The 22,573-nt window shown below is 41.3% G+C and overlaps 1 protein-coding gene across 6 annotated transcripts in view; it reads left to right on the top strand.

The window, feature by feature from the left end:
* Positions 1-13,791, top strand: part of SASH1 (SAM and SH3 domain containing 1) — a 415,520-nt gene extending 401,729 nt beyond the window's left edge. For all 6 annotated transcript variants that reach the window (XM_069725895.1, XM_069725896.1, XM_069725899.1 and 3 more), the window contains 2 exons: positions 7,677-7,808; positions 8,978-13,791. In XM_069725895.1, coding sequence (XP_069581996.1) covers positions 7,677-7,808; positions 8,978-9,238 — 393 coding nt within the window. In that variant the 3' untranslated portion in view covers positions 9,239-13,791. The remainder of the gene's footprint in view (positions 1-7,676; positions 7,809-8,977) is intronic.
* The last annotated feature ends 8,782 nt before the right edge of the window (positions 13,792-22,573 follow it).

The following is a 22,573-nucleotide window of genomic DNA, read 5'->3' as shown; positions in this document are numbered from 1 at the left end:
TATGGTGTGGGCTAAAATCATCACTCTAGATGTCGCCATCTTTATCTGAAGTTCTTTAGACATTGTTCCTGTAGCATATCAAACCAACTTTCGTTTGAGTCTCTCATCTACATTCCTCTTTACACCACATCCTGTAAATTTCTTGACTGTTCCATCAGCAGCAAATATATTGAGAACATTTTGAACTGTTGAGCTAGGATGCCAAGTCTTGAACCCCTTATATTGTGTGTGATTCGTAATAATAGTATTTTTAGTATGCTCTGGCACAGTGGCGTAACTACAAAGTTAGGGGCCCCGGTGCGAACTTCCAAATGGGCCCCCCCCCTGCAGCCCTGCCATACAACTCAATGTAACCCCCATAGAATAATGGCCACACATGATGCTCAATACTGTATAACGGCCACCACACATGATGCTGCATACTGTATAATGGCCACACATGATGCTGCATACTGTATAATGGCCCCACATGATGCTCCATAGTGTATAATGGCCACACATGATGCTCCATAGTGTATAATGGCCACACATTGCTCCATACTGTATAATGGCCAGACAGTGCTCCATACTGTATAATGACCACCCACACATAGTGCTCCATAGTGTATAACGGCCACACAGTTCTCCATACTGTATAATGATCCCACATAATGCTCAATACTGTATAATGACCACAAATGATGCTCCATACTGTATAACGGCCACACATGATGCTCAATACTGTATAATGACCCCCCTCCTGTATGCATGGCTCATCTCCCTCCTATCCCATATACATAGCTCATATCTCCCCATGTATGCATGGCTCATATTCCCCCCCTGTATGCATGGCTCATATTCCGCCCCTGTATGCATGGCTCATATTCCGCCCCTGTATGCATGGCTTATATTCCCCCCTGTATGCATGGCTCATATTCCCCCCCCCCTGTATGCATGGCTTATATTCCCCCCTGCATGGCTTATATTCCCCCCTGCATGGCTCATATTCCCCCCTGCATGGCTCATATTCCCCCCTGCATGGCTCATATTCCCCCCTGCATGGCTCATATTCCCCCCTGCATGGCTCATATTCCCCCCTGCATGGCTCATATTCCCCCCTGCATGGCTCATATCCCCCCCTGCATGGCTTATATTCCCCCCTGCATGGCTCATATCCCCCCCTGCATGGCTCATATTCCCCCCTGCATGGCTTATATTCCCCCCTGTATGCAGGCTTATCTCTCCGCTCCTGCTCGGCGCGCCGGCTTATGTCCTCCTTCATCCCCCGTCCCCCCGGCCCTCATACTCACCTGTCTTCCCACTGCACGGCCGTGCCGACATCCCTCGCGCTCTGTCCTGACTCCAGGCGGCGGCGCCGGCGCAGCACCTTCTTCCTGCTTGAGCGGTCATGTGACACCGTTCATTAAGATCATGAATATGCGCATATTTATGATCTTAATGAGCGGTGTCACGTGACCGCTCAAGCAGGAACGAGCTGCAGTGCAGACGCCGAGACCATCGCTGGAGCAGGGTGAGTAGTCAAGGCAGCGGCAGCGGCGGCGGGGGGGGGACCCTGGAGCGGGGGGAGGCACTGCCAGTCCGAGCCTGCCTGCCGGGCCCGGGCCCCTGACCTGCCGGGCCCGGTCGCAATGGCGACCGCTGCGACCGCGGTAGTTACGCCACTGCTCTGACAGCTCTCTTGTCTTTGCCATTCTTAACTTGTTTTCACTAGACAACCTCTTTATCACTTATCCTCAGGAACTGTAATAACTTATTTGTCTGTGAGAGTCCGACTGCTAGGAACGGCAGCACGATTGGTAGAAAGGGGGATTTTTAACTTTGTAACAAACTAGAACAAATCGGCATAATATCACAGATATTAGATATGAATGTTAAAATACATCTATATACCATACCGGTCATGTATGCGAAAAAGATCAAACCACATTGGTGGCCAGAAATGACCAACAGATGATGTCACTTAATATAGCAGACAATACATAGAACACATACAACTGACAATGGTCAGCCAATCTTACATAATACGTTATAGAAAAAATTGACCATCTGATTGAAACCTGCTCCTTTATTGTGTCTTACCAGTGGCAAAAAGACAAAAAAAAGAAAATGACTGGTACAATCTCACCATTCTGTCGTATCCAGAAGAACGGGGATCCTCACTCATCAGTCAATGTCGCAATGAGGTCTGTCCAGGGTCACTGTCCTTGTCAGGGTGCTAGTCTTAGGGTCAATAGGGCTAGTATAGTCCCACAGGGTTTAATCTAGTGCCAGTCCTACAATACAGACAAGTTGTTGCGACATTGACAGAGAAGCAAGGACCCACGTTCTTCTGGATACGACAGACTGGTGAGATTGTTCAAATTATTTTTTCTTTTTCACCTTTTTGCCAATGGTTTTACATAATACAGAAGCAGGTTTCAACCAGTTGGTCACTTTATTTCCATAGCGGACTATATAAGGTTGGCTGACTATTGTCAGTTGTATGTGTTCTATGTATTGTCTGCTATATTAAGTGATGTTGTCTGTTGGTCCTTTTTGGCCACCAATGCAGTTTGATCTTTTTCACATAGATGTCCGGTTGGTATGGATATGTATTTTAACATTCCTCATATTTGTGGTAACCCTAATTTTTCACATTGTATCAAATAAAAGATACATGTTATACCTTTTTACACTCACTTTATGATGACTTGCTGGAGTAGAGTGAGTTGATAGGGAATTACCTGTTATTTGTTATGCTGGTTATGGTGTATTTCCGTTCCCACATTTTTCTTGTTATACAGTACAGACCAAAAGTTTGGACACACCTTCTCATTTAAAGATTTTTCTGTATTTTCATGACTATGAAAATTGTAAATTCACACTGAAGGAATCGAAACTATGAATTAACACATGTGGAATTATATACTTAACAAAAAATGGGAAACAATGAAAATATGTCTTATATTCTAGGTTCTTCAAAGTAGCCACCTTTTGCTTTGATAACTGCTTTGCACACTAGTGGCATTCTCTTGATGAGCTTTAAGAGGTAGTCACCGGGAATGGTTTTCATTTCACAGGTGTGCCCTGTCAGGTTTAATAAGTGGGATTTCTTGCCTTATAAATGGGGTTGGGACCATCAGTTGTGTTGTGCAGACGTCTGGTGGATACACATCTGATAGTCCTACTGAATAGACTATTAGAATTTGTATTATGACAAGAAAAAAGCAACTAAGTAAAGAAAAAGGAGTGGCCATCATTACTTTAAGAAATGAAGGTAGTCAGTCTGAAAAATTGGGAAATACTTTGAAAGTGTCCCCAAGCAAAAACCATCAAGCGCTACAAAGAAACTGGCTCAGATGAGGACCGCCCCAGGAAAGGGAGACCAAGAGTCACCTCTGAGGATAAGGTTATCCGAGTCACCAGCCTCAGAAATCGCAGGTTAACAGCAGCTCAGATTAGAGACCAGGTCAATGCCACACAGAGTTCTAGCAGCAGACAAATCTCTACAACAACTGTTAAGAGGAGACTTTGTGCAGCAGGCCTTCATGATAAAATAGCTGCCAGGAAACCACTGCTAAGGACAGGCAACAAGCAGAAGAGACTTGTTTGGGCTAAAGAACACAATGAATGGACATTAGACCAGTGGAAATCTGTGCTTTGGTCTGATGAGTCCAAATTTGAGATCTTTGGTTCCAAACACCGTTTCTTTGTGCAATGCAGAAAAGGTGAACGGATGGACTCTACATGCCTGGTTCCCACCGTGAAGCATGGAGGAGGAGGTGTGATGGTGTGGGGGTGCCTTGCTGGTGACACTGTTGGGGATTTATTCAAAATTGAAGGCATACTGAACCAGCATGACTACCACAGCATCTTGCAGCGGCATGCTATTCCATCCGGTTTGTGTTTAGTTGGACCATCATTTATTTTTCAACCAATGACCCCAAACACACCTCCAGGCTGTGTAAGGGCTATTTGACCAAGAAGGAGAGTGATGGGGTACTACGCAAGATGACCTGGCCTCCACAGTCACCAGACCTGAACCCAATCGAGATGGTTTGAGGTGAGCTGGACCGCGAGTGAAGGCAAAACGGCCAACAAGTCCTAAGCATCTCTGGGAACTGCATCAAGATTGTTGGAAGACCATTCCCGGTGACTACCTCTTGAACCTCATCTAGAGAATGCCAAGAGTGTGCAAAGCAGTCATCAAAGCAAAAGGTGGCTACTTTGAAGAACCTAGAATATAAGACATATTTTCAGTAGTTTCACACTTTTTTGTTAAGTATATCATTCCACCTGTGTTAATTCATAGTTTTGATGCCTTCAGTGTGAATTTACAATTTTCATATTCATGAAAATACAGAAAAATCTTTAAATGAGAAGGTGTGTCCAAACTTCTGGTCTGTACTGTATATAATGTATTGAAAAATAGAGGAAAAAAGTTAAGGTGAAATAAAAACACAATTCTGTCATTATTTTTTTGTTTTGTTCATTGTGTGGGAAAAATTACCTAACAACATGAATGTTCACCATAGTACAATTACAGTTGATAACAAACCTGTTTAGCGGTCAAAAAAACTCAAACGATCATAAAAAAAATTGCGCTTGCATCTCCACTTTCTGAGATCTGTGTTAGGATTTTTGACTGTGTAGGGGGTTGTTATATGTATTAAAAGGCTTTTTGGGTACATACATTTTTATTGTTTTTTTATTGCGTTTTCAGATGAGATTCGGTGACAAGGCCTTTAGATTTTTATTCTGTACAATACAGGTTAATTCATTTTATATTTTTATTGATTGTATTTTTACAGATGCAGCAATACCAATAAGTTTATTTTATTGTTATACAGTAATTCATACTAGAAATGAGCAAACCCGAATTTAAAAGTTTGGGTTTGTACCGGACAGTCAGTGTACTGTGCTAAACGACAAACACAGAATTCTCCCAGAAGCCTGTTGCAATGTTCAGAGTTCCGGGCAAAGTCCGTAAGGAAAGAGAGAGAGAGAATTTTCCAGCCCAAAAGTTCGGGTCCCCATGGTTTTCCATGGGGTTCTGGTTCAAGTTCGGGTACAGGTCTGGTACCTGAACCGAACTTTGGAATAAAGTTTCGGTTGGGTACCAGAACCCGAACTTTAATGGGTCTTTGCATCCCTAATTGGTACTTCCTAGAGAGGAGAATTTCCCCAAATTCTGTACTCACTCTGGTAAAAATGAAGTAAAACCTGCGCTTCTGTAATACTGATATTGATAATTATTAGTGATGAGCGAGTGCACTCGCTGCTCGGGTTCTCCCGAGCACGCTCGGGTGACCTCTGAGTATTTGTTATTGCTCGGAGATATAGTTTTCATCGCTTCAGTTGCATGATTTACGGATTCCAGATACGCTGAATACATGTGAGGAATTTGAAGACACAAAAGAGCACAGTGAGGTCAAAAATACTCTGTTGTAAAAAAAATCACAGTAATAAGCAAGTGCTAGTCAGAAGATGGAAAAAAACAGGGTGTTTAGTTGATACGTTTTTTTGAAAAAAAATGTATACTAAGCTGCTCCACCAATCGTCAAGGTATACCCTTGTAGAGTAGTCCTATCTAATGTATATAATCCCTATCTGATGTATTTAAAACCTGATCATCTGTATAGTACCTATATAAGCAGGGTTCAGAGAGAAAATATCCATGTGGACATGCAGGATGGAACAGCTTAAATGCAAATGACCCACAGAGGAATGCCTGTTTGTTAGGGAATTCCCACATGTATTCAGCGTATCTGGAAGCCGTAAATCATGCAATTGAGGTGATGAAAATGATATCTCCGAGCAATAACAAATACTCGGAGGTCACCCGAGCGTGCTCGGGAAAACCCGAGCAACAATTACACTCGCTCATCACTAATAATTATGGCTGTCACATTGGATTAAACAGTCCAGTGCACAAAGTAAAAGGGAGTCACCGCAAGTAACCTTAAAGGAAATCTGTCACCTACTTTTTCGTATATAAGCTGCTGTAATGCTGTAGATAAGCTCCCGATGTAACCTGAAAGATAAGAAAAAGAGGTTAGATTATACTCACTGGGGGGCGGTCCAGTACGGTCCAGTCCGATGGGCGTCGCGTTCCGGGTCCGGCGCCTCCCATCTTCATGCAATGATGCCCTCTTCCTTGCTTCCTTTTGGGGCTCCTGCACAGGCGTACTTTATCTGCCCTGTTGGGGGCAGAGCAAAGTACTGCAGTGCGCAGGCACCGGGAAAGGTCCGAGAAGCCCGGCGCCTGCGCACTGCAGTACTTTGCGCTGCCCTCAACGCTAAGGGCAAATAAAGTATGTCTGCGCTGGAGGCGCGACGGGAAGCAAGGAAGAGGACGTCATTGCATGAAGATGGGAGGCGCCGGACCCGGACTGCGACGCCCATCGGACCGGACTGCACCGGACCACCCCCAGGTGAGTATAATCTATCTTGTTTTTCTTATCTTTCAGGTTACATTGGGGGCTTATCTACAGCATTACAGAATGCTGTAGATAAGCCCCTGATGGCGGTGGCTGAAGCGTATATACGAAAAAGTAGGTGACAGATTCCCTTTAAGAAAACCACAACACATGTAATGCTTGAAGGTTTTTTTATTGTCCAGCTCAATAAGTTCTGTAGCACTTTTTTGTTTTTCAGAAAGAGCACAATGAAAAATAATGAACAAATATTTGTCTTGAAAGAAAGAAACCAACATTTTGGTGCACCAGGACCTTGTTCATGGTGTTATTCTGCCATGTGATGAAACAGACCGCTTGTATAATTTAGACCACTGTCCTTTCTTGTATTATTCTCAGAAGTATTATGTGTGTGATAGATACCCTTTGAAGGGAATCAGCAGGTTTTTGCTACCTTATCTAAGAGCAGCATGATATAAGCAAAGAGATCTTGAATCCAACGATGTATCACTTAGATTACTGGGTGCAGCCGTTCTGATACAAGCTCTCAGCTTTAGAATGCAGCAGAGCTGAGAAAGCTAACCCCACCCACACCAAGCTCTGTATCTACATAGAGCTATAGATAGTGAGGTGATTACAGGAGGGGGTGGCGTCAGACGAATGGCCATGTGCCAGCTAGTCACAGCAATGATAATGTCCTGGTGATATAAATCTATAAGTAAACAACAACACACAGCCTGACATTTCATAGTATTTTAACACCTTCCTCATGCTGTCTTCAGATTACATAGCAAAAACCTGCTGACAGCTTTCCTTTAAGGGTGCAATACAAACTTCTGTTAAACCCAAGCAGGATACTAATGTAGTAGCTAGCGGTGCTATCTGACAGTTTTGCAGTATTTCCAGAAAATTGTATTTTTGAAAATACCACATAATGCTCATGGGCAGAGCTGTTATAGGGCTCTTTAACTTCAGTAGCAAGTTCAAGTGTTAATGCCTACATTTTGGGTTTTTTTTACATGATTTACAACAACAAAACTACAATGCATGCAAATAAACTCTAATTTTTCTTTTTTTTTTTATGTAGAGTACACCTTAGAAGACACTCTGGTCTAAGGTGGCCCAAAATTGAAGTAATAACAAAATATGCATTGCAAATAACATCTAACTGTAGCTATGTAATAAGATATATGATATAATAATATTATACCATAATAATGATATGTGTAATAAGTGTTAATATAAAGTTGTTTCAAAGTAGCTCTTCTCTCCCTCCGACAGCACGGTCGCTGTGGCATCCCAGAGCCATTGATCGAACGATATGCTGAAGACTTAAATCAACTTGTAAAAGATGTAGCAGCTTGTATGGATGAGATCCGTGTTAAACATCTAAGAAAACAGCATCGCATGGCGGTAAATTTATTTTTCTTTGGTTTAGGTCTGTTTTACTCATAATCACAAGTTTTTATTTTGATAGTGGTGCAGGAAATGCAGTTGGTTTTCCCTAGAGATGTGCGGATCATGCAATATTTGAATTTGCCTGTTTGTGGTTATTTTTCCTGGAAATTCGATTAGCGAAGAAGTTATTCTCCGCAAATTTAATGTCCATTATTATTTCCCTTCTCGGACCCTAGAGCATAATAACTGTAATATGTAAAAAATAATAAAAATCTTTGTACTTTATATCATAATATAAATCTTTTCACTGCAGTGCTCACATCTCAGCACTTCTGCTCTTCATCACCACTTGTCCAGGCCTCATCGCATCTTTAGGTTAGCACAGACGCTGAAATCCCCCGAGTCTTGGTTGCTAGATTGAGGCTTCTGGGTTTGCTAGGCCCAGGAGGGTTCTGTGCATGCATCCACAAAAGTCGCGGTGCACACTGTGGCGTCAGTGGTAGCGAACTTTGAGGGCACATACGCAGAACCCTCTGGATATAGCAAACCCAGAAACCTTGAGGAATTTCAGCACTCCTGACGCCGATCCGAAGATGCAATGAGGACCGGACAGGTGGAGGGGCCAAAAAGGCGAGTATACGTTTTTTTTTATTTTATGACATTTTGAACACCTTTTATAGATCAGAAAAATGGCGGCAATTGTGCTGAATCTGCGCGGAAGCGAATTACAAAAATAATACATATTTAGGCGAATGCTGATTTTTTTTCCAAGATTCAAATAGAATTTAATTCTACTTGAATGTATTCACTCATCCCTAGTTATCGCCTCTAAATATGTTTCCCAGAAGCTGATAGAACATGATGGCAGAAAAGACAGCTTACTATCATTAATTAATGACCATTTAAAACAAAAAATTAACAAGCAAAATTTCTCTTTTTTAAAGAAAAAAAAATTGCAACTAAAACTGGGCACAATTGTTACATATTGGTTACTGATCTGACTGATGATTTATTTTATATGAATATTTAGGTAGAAATCCCCTTTAAATAATATAATACTCTACTAATTTTGTTATGTAAGCCCCTTTTGAGCCTAACTCAGTTTTAATTTACACTCTTTTAGCTTTTACTATTTTATCTTTTGTATGGAAGTGTGGTCATGTATGTTTATTATTATGTTTTAGATACCAAGCGGAGGACTCACAGAGATTTGCAGGAAGCCCATTTCTCCAGGACATATTTCATCGGTTTCCGACTGGCTTATTTCCATTGGCCTCCCTATGTATACTCAGCCTCTCATGAATGCCGGCTTCACCACATTAAATAAAGTGCCTGCCCTCTCACAGACTCACTTACAAGGCGCTGGAGTAAGCGAGGAGAGACACATAAATAAACTTCTTGGGGCAGCCAGACTTATAAAATGTGTAACACCAGAGGCAGTTTAAGCTGTGGACCTTGGGCAGCTGGAGACCTGATAAACCTTGCAACAAGTGCACAGTGAGCAGATGAATGTAGGTTCCAAAAAATGGTTTACTGGCCTGGCATGTTCAACTGTAAAAGGTCACTCATGATAGACCCTCAGAGCAACTGAACATGATTTTGGGTGGCCCATAAATGTATTATTGAGCGGGACTACCAGACCCTCAACATTGGATACAGAAATGTGCTGTGTGGTATTTGCAGTAATTTCCATGCCATCAGGCACAAGAACATTACCTACAGTAGGCCAAAGGACTGAATATATGTTGAACTCTTATAACAACTAATATAATCCTGTTTTTTTCCCCAAGTAATGGGCAAGGAGTCATTCTCTGTGGTTAACCTATGGTGACACATTTATTTTGCCTTAAATACATTTTCGAATTACTTTGTGTCAATTAATCATAGTCAATGTCCTTGTAAGTGTCACAGACTATTCTGTCTGATTCTTTTCTTTATCTTCCCCTAAAAGGTATTTTAAATGGTGATTTCCACAAATATAAAATGATTATAAATTATGTGTCCATTATGATTTGATTTAGATTTTTTTTTACATTCACTTTGTATTTTGTTAATTTATAAAAATTAAACAATTAACACTTCTATTCTTTTAAAGCATACTTACTTTGAAAAATGTTTCCAAACCTGTGTAACAATTTTGCATAGTACTGTGAATATATATATATATATATATATATATATATATATACATACAGTATATTTACTCTGTGTATAAATATATATTACTGTACAAAAGTTACAGGCAAGTGTAGAAATGCTATTGTGGAATGGTTTAAAGAATGGAAGTGTTAATAGTTTATTTTTATCAACTAACAAAATGCAAAACGAAGGAACAAGAAAGAAATCTGAATCAATTCAATATTTGGTGTGAGCATCAATTATTTTAGGTACACTTGCACAAAGTTTTTGAAGGAACTTGACAGGAAGGTTGTTGAAAACATCTTGGAGAACCAACCACATTTCTCAGCGTTGAGGACACTAAGAAATGGGCAAAGTTGCGGACAGAAGACGCAGTGGTCGGCCAAGGAAACTTACTGCAGCAAATAAAACACATATCATGCATACTTTCCTTTGAAATCAGATATCCAGTAGTGCCATCAGCTCCGAACTGGCAGTGGGACATAGTTACACCCATCTAATGTTTGGAGAAGATTGACCAGAAGTGGTTTTCATGGAAGTATTGCAGCAAAAAACATATGTTTGACATGAAAACAAGGCCAAGTGACTCAACTAATGTGCAAAAACATAACTGGGTTGCAGAAAAATAGCAGCATGTGCTCTGGACTGATGAGTAGAAATTTGAAATATTTGGCTGAAACAAAACCCAACTTGTTGGCTGGACAGCAGTATAATAATGAGTGTGTGCAACAACAGTGAAGCATGGTGGAAGTTCTTTACAAGTTTTGGGCTGCATTTCAACAAATGGAGTTGGTAACTGGTCAAGATTAATATTGTTTTCAATCCTGAGAAATACAAGTAGACATTTATCCATCATGTAATGCCATCAGGGAGGCATGTGTTGAGCTCCAAATTTATTCTGCAGCAGGACAACTACTACAAACATATATCCAAAGTCATTAGATGTTTTATTTTACTTTTCAAAACACTCTAGGGCCATCAATAATGTTTTTTTTTCCAGACATTTGTATAACATTTTTATGTACAAAGCTATACTATGTAAGCGATAACATTAGCTTTGTGTTCTAAAGTCTGAGAAGCCACTTCCACATGCAAGGTATTTTAGGTTTTGTGCTGCTTATTCGCTCTGTTTTCTTGAAGGTAAGTTCCCATATATTTACAGGGATATATAACTCAGTTTGACACAACATGGAACCAGCTAGCTTCTGCATACACTATCGTTATGAACACAAACAAAACTGATCTGCCATGTAATGTATCTCATTGCCTTTTAATGGGTCCATCAGATTCAGTTTTCTTGTTTCATTAAAAAAAAATAACGCAGCGTGGTTTGAGACCAAAATATGCTGCAACTTTAGGGACCAATCACAGTGAACAATGAAAGCATTAAAGATTGAATATAGCCCTTTTCCAGTAGTTATATATGAGTCTTTATTTTCAGTATTATTGAAAGTTTACATTAATGTTGAGACCTTATACTTCTCCCTTGCGGTACATTTATGAAAACGTTTGGTGGAAAGCCATCAGTTGGTGTTACGTCTAACGACCAGTCCGGTTTTGGCACTAGGACAATACCATTCCTAAAATATACACATCGGACTGGCTGATATGGCTTGCACCAGTTCTTATAAATATTCCTTCTGGAGTGGAGTAACGGCAGAAGATAAGTGTTCATTTGGCTCGGTCTCTAGGGATTTGCATTAGTGTGAGTGCAGTTTACGCATCAGTGGGATCAGACTTGGTTACAGAACTTGTATATAATATATTAGCTTTGATTGTGTTTTTACTTTCTTTTATTAATATTTTATGCAGTATGTATACCGCCAGCATAAAGGCTGCAGACAATGATTTCATCCACTATCCTGTTTCTTACTACTGAATTTTCACCATAGTTATATTCACGTTCTAATTCCTATCTCTGTCATAGCTAGTAACAAATGCCAGAAATCATCTTCAAGCTGACAATTCTTCTCTCGTTCTATCTATGAAGATCATTTGTATATGCAAAATGTTACTGAACTTTTAATATCCACCAATTATTTTAGAAAAATACTATATTCTTTACTGTACAGCGAATTTTAGTTGTGAGCTATTTACAGAGATTTATTTTGTTCCAAATGTATAATTGTATAAATGATATAGCATTTTCGACATATTTTAAGTATTAATGCAGAAATCTAATACCTGTCCAGAAGACCAATTAACTGTGTAATATTAGAGTGCTGTAGACTATCTTGCCGCATAACACAAACCCAAGAGACCAACTATCCAACCATTTAAAAAGCTGTCAGGGGAGGTGGAGCAGTGGTTAAAGACACTTTGTGGAACACAGACCCCTTGTTGCAAAGAACAGAATTCAATAATTCTGCTTATTATAAAGTATCTGTCAGCATACATTTCCAAATTGTAGACTTCATGAACTTCTCTCCTTCATAACGGAACAATATTCAACTTGGACATGTGCATATTCTGGTATAAAAAAAAACCCACCACGTCAAGAGTCGAGGTGTCAGTCATATGGAAAATACCAGATACTCAGAGTCCTTGAAAATTGTATAACTTTTAATTATGCAATGAATAAGCTTTTTTTTTGCAAAAGCTAAAAAGAGAATTTGAGATATTACTTCAGAAACTTCAGAGAAGAGCAAGAGAAGCGGCGCTCAGTTTCAGTAAAATGCACATTATTTCGCTCATAGGATTTCAGACAGAAACATCAGTGAAATGAGCAAGAGCTGTTTCGCATGAGTACATGCTTCTTCTGGCTCTGTGTGCCAGAAGAAGCTTTGAACTCAAGCGAAACAACGAAAACAGCTGTTGCTCATTTCACTGATGTTTCTGTCTGAAATCCTATGAGCGAAATCAAGTGCATTTTACTGAAATTGGCAGTGATGATGCGCTTCTCTTCCTCTTCTCTGAATTTCGATGACCTTTATCGAGCTGAGCACCATAAGACATGTCTATTATATTCTGAATATTTTTTTGTTTCATCCTATTTTTTCTTTGTAACTTGTAGTGGTAGCGATAGCATTTTTTCCTTGCGTCCTTGTGCACAAGGTTTTACTTTAGCCATCCCAACAAAAGTTGATCTACCCAAAAGTAGTCTTTACACTACAAAAGTTAATGTCCACTAGAAAAGTTAGTGTCCTGTTTTATGGTAACTCTTTTCAATACTTGGGTGTCTGTTTTCAGGTGACTTTTAAACTGCTGTTCCCATCCGCTCATTCAAATATACAACAATTCAGATAATCAGTGACAGAAGATTTTCAGACTGAATTACCATGAATCTTTGATGTTCTGTTGTAAAAGTGTGTGCTTAAGAATCCAGTACTTATCATTGTACAGTGTATTAAGCCTGAGTTACTTCATCCATGGTGGAAGAAACATAACCATTCCTTTTAAGTGGGCATTTTCTTTCAAAGATTATTAAAAGGGAATGCAGCACTTTCTATGGTGGCATTGTATACAACATACGGTGTGCTGCCATTAGTAAGGCTACACATGATTTGTATAAAAACACTTGACAAACAGTATATCCGTTGGAAAATAAAGAACTTTAACAACTAATTATGTTGCACTTTCTGTATATGTAAACCCATATTTAAATAACTTATTTTTCTCCATTCGCTATTCTGAAAGTAGCTGTAATATACATGATATCAACATGTCATTTGCAGTTTGCTTAGCCCCAAGAACGCTGTGTATTGTAAAAAATATGAATGTGTAAAGACTATTGTACTTGTCCAACAAAACTATGGTTGACAATGTTTCATTTTCTTTCCTGTGAAGCAAATTATGTCTATAATAGTGTCATTCTGTTCATCAGGAAAATAATAAATAAATTGACTTCATGTTTTCTCTGGATGTTTGTTATTTGTCAATTAATTATAGTCATGTTTAGGAATAACAAAAGTAGAATCGCCACTAATTCTCATGTAAAAGCCAGTGCTACATGCTACAGACCTGTTTGTCAGCAATAATAGCAAATTAATATGCATTCAAATGAAGATTTTAACAGTTCACAGCTAGGCTAAACTCTAGTAATATGCCACCTTCTAGTTCTACATGCAGACCTCTCGCATTTTTTCTAACAATACAAGTTGATTAAAAATTAATGATGGAAAATTATTGCCTTGGTATTCATAACCATGAGCATAAAACAAATGTATTAACATGAAACGACACACTATGTACTCAAGTTTTATCTATTCACAACAAATGTTCAGAGTGATTTCCATTGGTCACACGGCACATGTCTAAGCTGTAGTCCAGTACTGTCCAGATACGTGACAGCATATCCTCGGATATGGACTCTATTGTTTAGTGATATGTTGTCTCAGATCATTCAGGGAAGAAGGGGACAGATACAGAGTCTGTCAAGTAGCCGCACAGAAAGAAGGCACAGGGTGTTCCATCTTATGATTGGGGAGGGCAACAAAACATTGATGAATTGTTTTCACCATGGCCAAGTAGTTTCAATCAGGTATCGACGAACTTCCAAATGAAAATGTGGCGGTGCACCATCCTGCTAATAATAATTATATTTGTCTCTGGCATAAGCCATTCCTTTAACATGTCCAGGTAGGAGTGGCCAGTGACAGTATACTCTGCTCCAAAAAAAAAAAGGACCGTTAATCTGCAGAGGCTCAAATTCAAGCAGAATTTACTAAAATCCTCGGTTCCACGCAAATTCAAACAATCTGCAATTCAATTCTCAAAGATCAGCAAAAAAAATGCCCTGCTCCATTTCATACATACTTTACATGAGTGGGCCAATGGTGTCACAGTAGGCAGCGCAAACTTCATATAATGCTCTACAGCAATCTGATCACAAGGTGTAGCACAGACAATTAGGGAGACTGCCACAGGCAGTATAGCTACAGTAGCCAGCCAAGGAATGCCATTTTATGCCTGCATTGTGTAGGGATAGGCGTTCAGAGCACACAGCATAGGGAGAGAATAGTACTGTTGTACCAGATAGAAAATGGGAGTAATAGTCTCAGTCCATGAATAGAAATCCAAGATTCAAGTGATATATAGTCAACTGTTGCAGCAGTCTCATATTCACCACTTAGTGGGTGACTGTGAATTAATGCATCTATGATATACAGCAGCAACAATTACTTAAATCGGACCTGTCATGTACAATAATGCTATGAACCTGCAGATATAGGGTTAATACGCACTTTAATAGTGTTATCAAGGTGCCCAACTGCAGTACTGAAAATGCAGCATCCAGGACAAATTTAAGTTTATTTTTCCTGGGAGCATCTAGCTTTCAGTCATGCAAGCATGCCTTGAGCAGTTACATCCACCACTCACAGCACTGAAAGCAGCAGCTTTAAGCACACCCTGGCACTGCCAGTCGGTGGACTGCAGAGCTGGCTGTCAGTCAATGATGGCATGTTTACAGCCGCCACTCTCAGTGCTTTGAGCTGTAACTGTACTACCACATTTGCAGGGAAGAAGTTGTAAAGGAGAATATTTCCCATCCCTTATCTCAATCACAGCAGAATGATGTAGCCTCTGACAGTGACATGATCAGCTGCAATCCGCATTCTGCTCAGTCCACCTCCTCTTGCTGTATATTGCAGAATTTCAGATCCATCAATGAAACTTTTTTCTATCCTGCCCAAAAGTCGCTTAACCCACAGCATGTTGGAGGATAAGGAACATACTACACCAAAAAAAAAACTTCTTCCAGTTGATATTTCAGAAGACATGAACAGTCAGCATTTGTTCTTGAAATATATGGTGCTGGGGGAAATGGACAACACGAGGGATCCTGTGCATGGTAATAGCACTCTGAGCCATGGCAAACCTCGGGGAGGGAGTCAGGTGGGTGAGGGGTGGACAAGGATAGCTGGCCATTTCACATACAGAGGCACATGACAGCTGAATCATGGATGATGATTAAGATGATGATAATGTCTTGGACAAAACCTGTAAACCAGACAGGTATGACGTTCATAAAAACCTTGAAAATCCTCAAATAATAGCTCCCATTAAATCCATCATGGATAATATATATAAAACCTAAACTAGTACTGGCACTCTGCAGAAAAACATATATCCACAACAGATTCTAACCAAGAGAGATTTTCAGGAAAAAAAAAAAAACAGGGAGAAAACAATATAAAGTGAAATCAAAATATAATACCTTTATTTAAACATGAACATTAATTGATGTCAGATCTTATGGATCTCAAAAAGTGAACCCGCAGAACCACGACAACGAACCTCCCAAGGGTGAGCTGGCCAGGTGGACCAACCCCAATACAGGGAGCGTTAGGGGCAGACCCAAGGGAGACTGTTGCCGCAGAAGCTGATACCGGGGAACAGGAAGCAGGAGAGGAAAGATGCGGAAGTGGCTAAGGCGGAGACACAGGACAGAGTGACAGTGACTGAAACACAGAGTGGACTAGATATGGCGGATGCCCAGAACAGGCAGGGTGTGGTGGAGACACAGGACGGACAGGATATGGTGGATGCCCAGGACTGGCAGGGTATGGCGGAGACACAGGACGGACTGGATATGGCGGAAACACAGGACGGACTGGATATGGCGGAAACACAGGATGGACTGGATATGGCAGAAACACAGGACAGACTGGATATGGCAGAAACACAGGACAGGCAGGGTATGGCGGAGACACAGAACGGGCAGGGTATGGCGGAGACACAGGACGGGCAGAATATGGCGGACGCGCAGGACTGCCAGGGTAAGGCGCAGACACAAGACGGACAGAGAATCGCACTGGAAGGCAACAAAGCACAGAGGGACCTGAGTCAAGTGAGGACAAATGACGATCAGGCATGGAGCAGAGGAAGGATTCCTCCAGGGCGGATTCGGATGAGGTTGTAAGCCCCACGAAGATCTAATTTAGTGAAGACTCGCGCTCCTCGGAGACGGTCAAACAGTTCCAGAATGAGGGGAAATGGGTACTTGTTTTTAACTGTAATATTGTTGAGACCTCGGTAGTCAATGCAAGGACGAAGTAAACCATCTTTCTTTTTGATGAAAAAGAAACCAGCACCAGCAGAAGATTTTCGAATAAAGCCTTTGGTTAAATTTTCCTGGATATATTTGGTCATAGCTTGAGTCTCAGTAGCGGATAGGGGGTAAATCCGACCCTTAGGTGGAGTAGAACCTGGAACAAGGTCGAACGGGCAGTCGCATGGACGATGCGGAGGAAGGATCTCCGCCTCCTTTTTGTTGAAGACATCTGCAAAAGCCACATAAGCAGACGGTAAATCTGGGGACAAAGAGTTTGACAGAGAGGAGTCTCTAAACTGGAAGGGAAGCAAGCACTTGCTCTGGCAGCATTGCCCCCAACGTAGAATGTCCCCAGACCGCCAATCGAGAGTAGGCTCGTGCGTTCTCAACCAAGGAAGACCGAGAAGAATAGCATGAGACAAGGAGGGTAGCACGTAAAAGACAATTTTCTCCCGATGCCGGACTCCAATCTGTAGTCTCAATTCTTCGGTGACCAGAGTAACAGACTCCCGCAGGGGTTGACCGTCGACTGAAGCTTTCTGTCGAGGAGTCTCCAGAGATCTGACAGGAATCTGAAGTCTTCTAACCGCTTCGAGCTGGATGAAATTCCCGGCCACACCTGAATCAATATAAGCCAGTTCAGAGAAACGTTTAGAGCCCAAATGCAAAAGGACAGAAATAGTCAAAGGTGGAGAGGAATCCGAAACACCTAGGAAGACCTCTCTTACCTGTCCTAGGCGGAGGCCTTTCCCGGCCTCAGAGGGCAGGAACGCACAAAATGAGAAGCACTGCTGCAGTAGAAGCAGAGGCCCTGAGTGAGTCTCTCCTTATGGCGCTGCTCCACAGGCTTGAGCCGGTCCACCTGCATAGGTTCCAGAAAAGGAACAGCCGGGGTTGTTACAGAGCAAGAATGGGGGGAACTACTGGTAGATGGAGGAGCACGAGGAAACCTTCTCTCTCTGGCGGACTCATGGGAACGCTCCTGGAAGTGTAAATCTATACGGGTTGCCAGAGAGATCAGGTCCTCAAGAGATGTCAGAGTATCCCGTCCATCCAACTCGTCCTTGATGCGAGGAGAGAGACCACGCCAAAAAGCTCCCACCAACGCTTCATTGTTCCAACCTAACTCGGAAGACAGGGTGCGGAACCGAATGGCATATTGACTCACAGAGAATGTACCCTGGTGGAGGTTAAAGAGCGACTCTGTAACAGAGGCCGATCGAACAGGCTTGTCGAATACCTTATGGAAGGTATCAAGAAAGGTGGAGAGTAGAGAGACTAGAGGGTCATCACGCTCCCAGAGAGGGTTCACCCAGGCCAAAGCCTCCCCCTCTAAATGAGATACTAGACTGATTCTCCCATAAAAATAAAAGTTCCTTTTGAGTTGGGGATGGGGTACCAGCGAGGTCCATGGCCTGATTGTACTGTCAGATCTTAGGGATCTCAAAAAGTGAACCCGCAGAACCATGACAACGAACCTCCCAAGGGTGAGCTGGCCAAGTGGACCACCCCCAATACAGGGAGCATTAGGGGCAGGCCCAAGGGAGACTATTGCCGCAGAAGCTGATACCAGGGAACTGGAAGCAGGAGAAGAAAGACGCGGAAGTGGCTAAGGCAGAGACACAGGACAGAGTGACAGTGACTGAAACACAGAGTGGACTGGATATAGTGGACGCCCAGGACAGGCAGGGTATGGCGGAGACACAGGACGGACTGGATATGGTGGACGCCCAGGACAGCAGGGTATGGCGGAGACACAGGATGGACTGGATATGGAGGAAACACAGGACGGACTGGATATGGCGGAAACACAGGACGGACTGGATATGGCGGAAACACAGGACAGACTGGATATGGCGGAAACACAGGACAGGCAGGGTATGGTGGAGACACAGTACGGGCAGGGTATGGTGGAGACACAGGACGGGCAGAATATGGCAGACGACCAGGACTAGCAGGGTAAGGCGCAGACACAAGATGGACAGAGAATCGCACTGGAAGGCAACAAAGCACAGAGGGACCTGGGTCAAGTGAGGACAAATGACAATCAGGCATGGAGCAGAGGAAGGAGTTACCTTAAATAGGCCGAGTGCTGCAGAACTTCCGGGTCAAGAACCTCCAGAATCATAGAATGGAGGAACGGAGCGTCTGCAGGCCAGAGAGAGGAAGTTCGCGAGCGCAGTGAGAGGCGTGCACGCGCACCCGACGAGAGCCAGGGACCGGCGGTGAGTCAAGAGAAGAGATCGGAAGGCGCGCACACACCGCTGGAGCGCACCAGGAGCCGGCAGCAGCAGAGGAAGCACGCCGGGAGAGGTAAGAATGCTGCAAGGCCGGCGTCACAATTGATTACAAAAGGGATAGACAAGAGTACGTAGAGAATAAAAATACAAATACAAAGCTATGCTGAAACTTGGACCAATATAGCACAATATTTGCATACTCAAGACTGTGAGCGTGATTGGCCCTATTGACACAGTTGTAGCCCGTGGGTGGAGGCCTCGTCACCACGGTCAATCACTCTCACAGCTGTTTAATCTTTTTCACAGTTTTTAACTAGGTCATGCCTTCTGACGAAGCACAGAAGGTGAAACGGGCGTCGAGGTGCAGACAGTACATTGCTGTGCTGACTTGCTACAGATCCATTTACATCATGACCTCAAGTACTGATCATTAACTTGGACATAATTACACTGCTAGCACTTTAATTTTTCATCTGATTGATAACTGCACATATTTGGTATCATGATTTTTTATTGGATTATATAAGATACATGTCACTTAATATTTTTGACTACCTATGGGTGTGTACAGCTGTACTTGCAGGGTTTAAAATGTATGCATAGGAAATCCTGTGACACATTGTGACTGTTAGTCTTTATTGACACAATTCTATCACAAGGAGTATATACGAATTTATTTGATATTCTACCTTCCATGTAAGCTCCAGCTCATTAACAGCTTTTTACAGCTGCTGTCAGACCCTGAGATATGGGTATTTGTCTTGCAAACTTTATTTGACTCATGTTTGCTTCAGGTATCTGTCTGGTTGTTGCTTCTGAATAGGATAGAGTACCATGAAAGTTGGTCCAAATTTCAACATAGCTTTGTATTTATATTTGTATTTTTATTCTCTATGTACTCTAGTCGATCCCTTTTGGAATCAATTAATGTTTCATGTTTTAAATAAAGCTATTATATTTTTATATCACTTTATATTTGTTTCTCCCTAATTTTTCTGAAAAATCTATCGGGGTTAGAATATGCTGTGGATGTACAAATTTCACGCACAATACCAGTGCTGGGAGAATTTCTAGTATGACGTTCATGTCATATGCTCCAAGATATGGAGGATGAAAAGGAGTAGGAACAGTAGGTGGAAGTGGAGAAGGACATACACTTGGTGTGGGCAGGTAAGCAGACAGAGCGAAAATGATGATAACTATGACATACCACATACCTCATGGCTGCCCACTCCACTCTATTTCATAGTGCTAGACTACTACTGCTGCTTGGGATGCAAGCTACTGGCCCTAGGCTGCTAAGCATTTCCTTGCCTGCCCCAGGTTAACTCTCTACCGCGCTGCTCCTCCCGAAAGGCACTGCTCAGCCATATCAGCCACACACCTTCTGGCTGCCCTCTGTGTTTCATAGTGCTTGACTGTACTGTAGATTCTGGGAAATGTAATGTAGCATCATTTTTTTTTACCCTCAAGAAACATTTTTCAAAATAGTGCTAATTTTTTTAAAAAGGTTTGGCGACAACAAGACATAACAACTTCTTGTCAAAACAGTACAACTGTTTTGTCTTCAGCAAAAAGGGGATAATTTTTGACAAACAATCTTTGAAATTGCTTAATCATTTTGGGATAAACAAACCAGTTGCGGACCCCCCAAAATAGATCATTTTTTTCACTTTGAGCTGAAAGTCTATTACTTCTTTACATTCAAAACAGTACAATACCAGGTGTACTGTCTTTGCCTAATAAAAAAATAGAATTTTTGAAAGGCTTATGAAAAAGCTATTGGTTCTTCTAGGAAAGTTCAAAGCTCTTGAATTGTTGCCCCAACCATGTAAAAATGCCACAACTTCTTGTTTGCACCACCTGTCTAAAAACAACCGTAATGTATACTCTCCCCTAGGAGGTTAATTTTTAGACCATTTATACAATTTATGTACCCCTAAAAAGTCTGATACTGCAATGTGTTGTGTACTATGCTGTAGGTTACCTCTGGTTATAATCTGTTTTCCCCTAGCTAAAGTCATTACTATGTTAAAAAGGCTCTGTTTGCATTAGCTTTTACTCACCTATTCATGTTCCAGCATCAGATATTTGTTTATTTATTTTACTCACTTATTTAGCGCCATTAATTCCACAGCGCTTTACAAACATTACTGGTACTGTTCCCATTGGGGCTCACAATCCAGATTCCCGATCAATACAGGTCCTTCTCAAAAAATTAGCATATAGTGTTAAATTTCATTATTTACCATAATGTAATGATTACAATTAAACTTTCATATAGTATGCCAAAATCATCAGTATTAAAACAATAAAAGACGTGACAAATTTCAGTTGGTGGATAATGAATCTATAATATATGAAAGTTTAATTGTAATCATTATATTATGGTAAATAATGAAATGTAACACTATATGCTAATTTTTTGAGAAGGACCTGTATGTCTTTGCAGTGTGACAGGAGAACCAGGAGAACACAAGCTATCACGGGGAGAACATACAAACTCCTTGTAGATGTTGGATTTCAGATACGACAATGCTATCTATGTGTCACTGTGATGCTAACGCCCAAAGGAATGAATCAACTGGCATTAACTATTCTTTCACCAGAAGAGATTAATCGAGAACTTGACCTTTACTATGACCAAGGTCATCTACAGTACATGATTCCCGACTTTTTAATCCAAAATGTCTGGAAGCTGTAGAGTCTATGAAATGCCCTGTTTTCCTTAACCTTTCAGCTCACCATTTTGAGATCCTACCTTTTTGCTTTCTAGCACTAATATCTACGTCTGAAACTGTATAGGGACCACATATGTTTGTGCTGTTTATTTCAGGTAATATGGCAGCTTTATTTCATTCCCTCATAAATCATCACAATATCCTAGACATTCAGTGATCGATGGGAATAAACGAAACAGCATAAATCAAAATTAATTTTGAACAGCTGGTGATATTCCATAGATGATTCCTCTGAGAACATGTGCCGCAAACCTCCTGCCAAGATCATTAGCAACCTGCTTGTATTAAGCGTGACATTAACCTTATCACTACCACTAAGCCTGGGTAAACAGATGAGAAACATTTAGCTGAACACATGCAAATCTTTCAAAGAAATGTAATTGAGTTTTCTAATGCTAGACTTGTTAACGTCTCAAAAAAACAGATGCTAGCAAACAGTCAGACAGGAGTAGCATAAAAACATGATGAAGCAAAATATGGCAAGCGACTCATACCATACTGACATACTTTATTAGCAATTTGAATGAAAAACATTTGCTAATCTTATGTAGGTCCCCTTAGGGTACCGTCACACAGTGCAATTTTCATCGCTACGACAGTACGATCCGTGACGCTCCAGCATCGTAACAATATCGCTCCAGCGTCGTAGACTGCTGTCACACTTTG

The sequence above is a fragment of the Ranitomeya imitator genome, chromosome 5, assembly GCF_032444005.1.
Source record: "Ranitomeya imitator isolate aRanImi1 chromosome 5, aRanImi1.pri, whole genome shotgun sequence".
NCBI lineage: Eukaryota > Metazoa > Chordata > Amphibia > Anura > Dendrobatidae > Ranitomeya > Ranitomeya imitator.
Note: the sequence above shows the minus strand (reverse complement) of the source record. Positions and strands in the feature narration are given on the sequence as shown.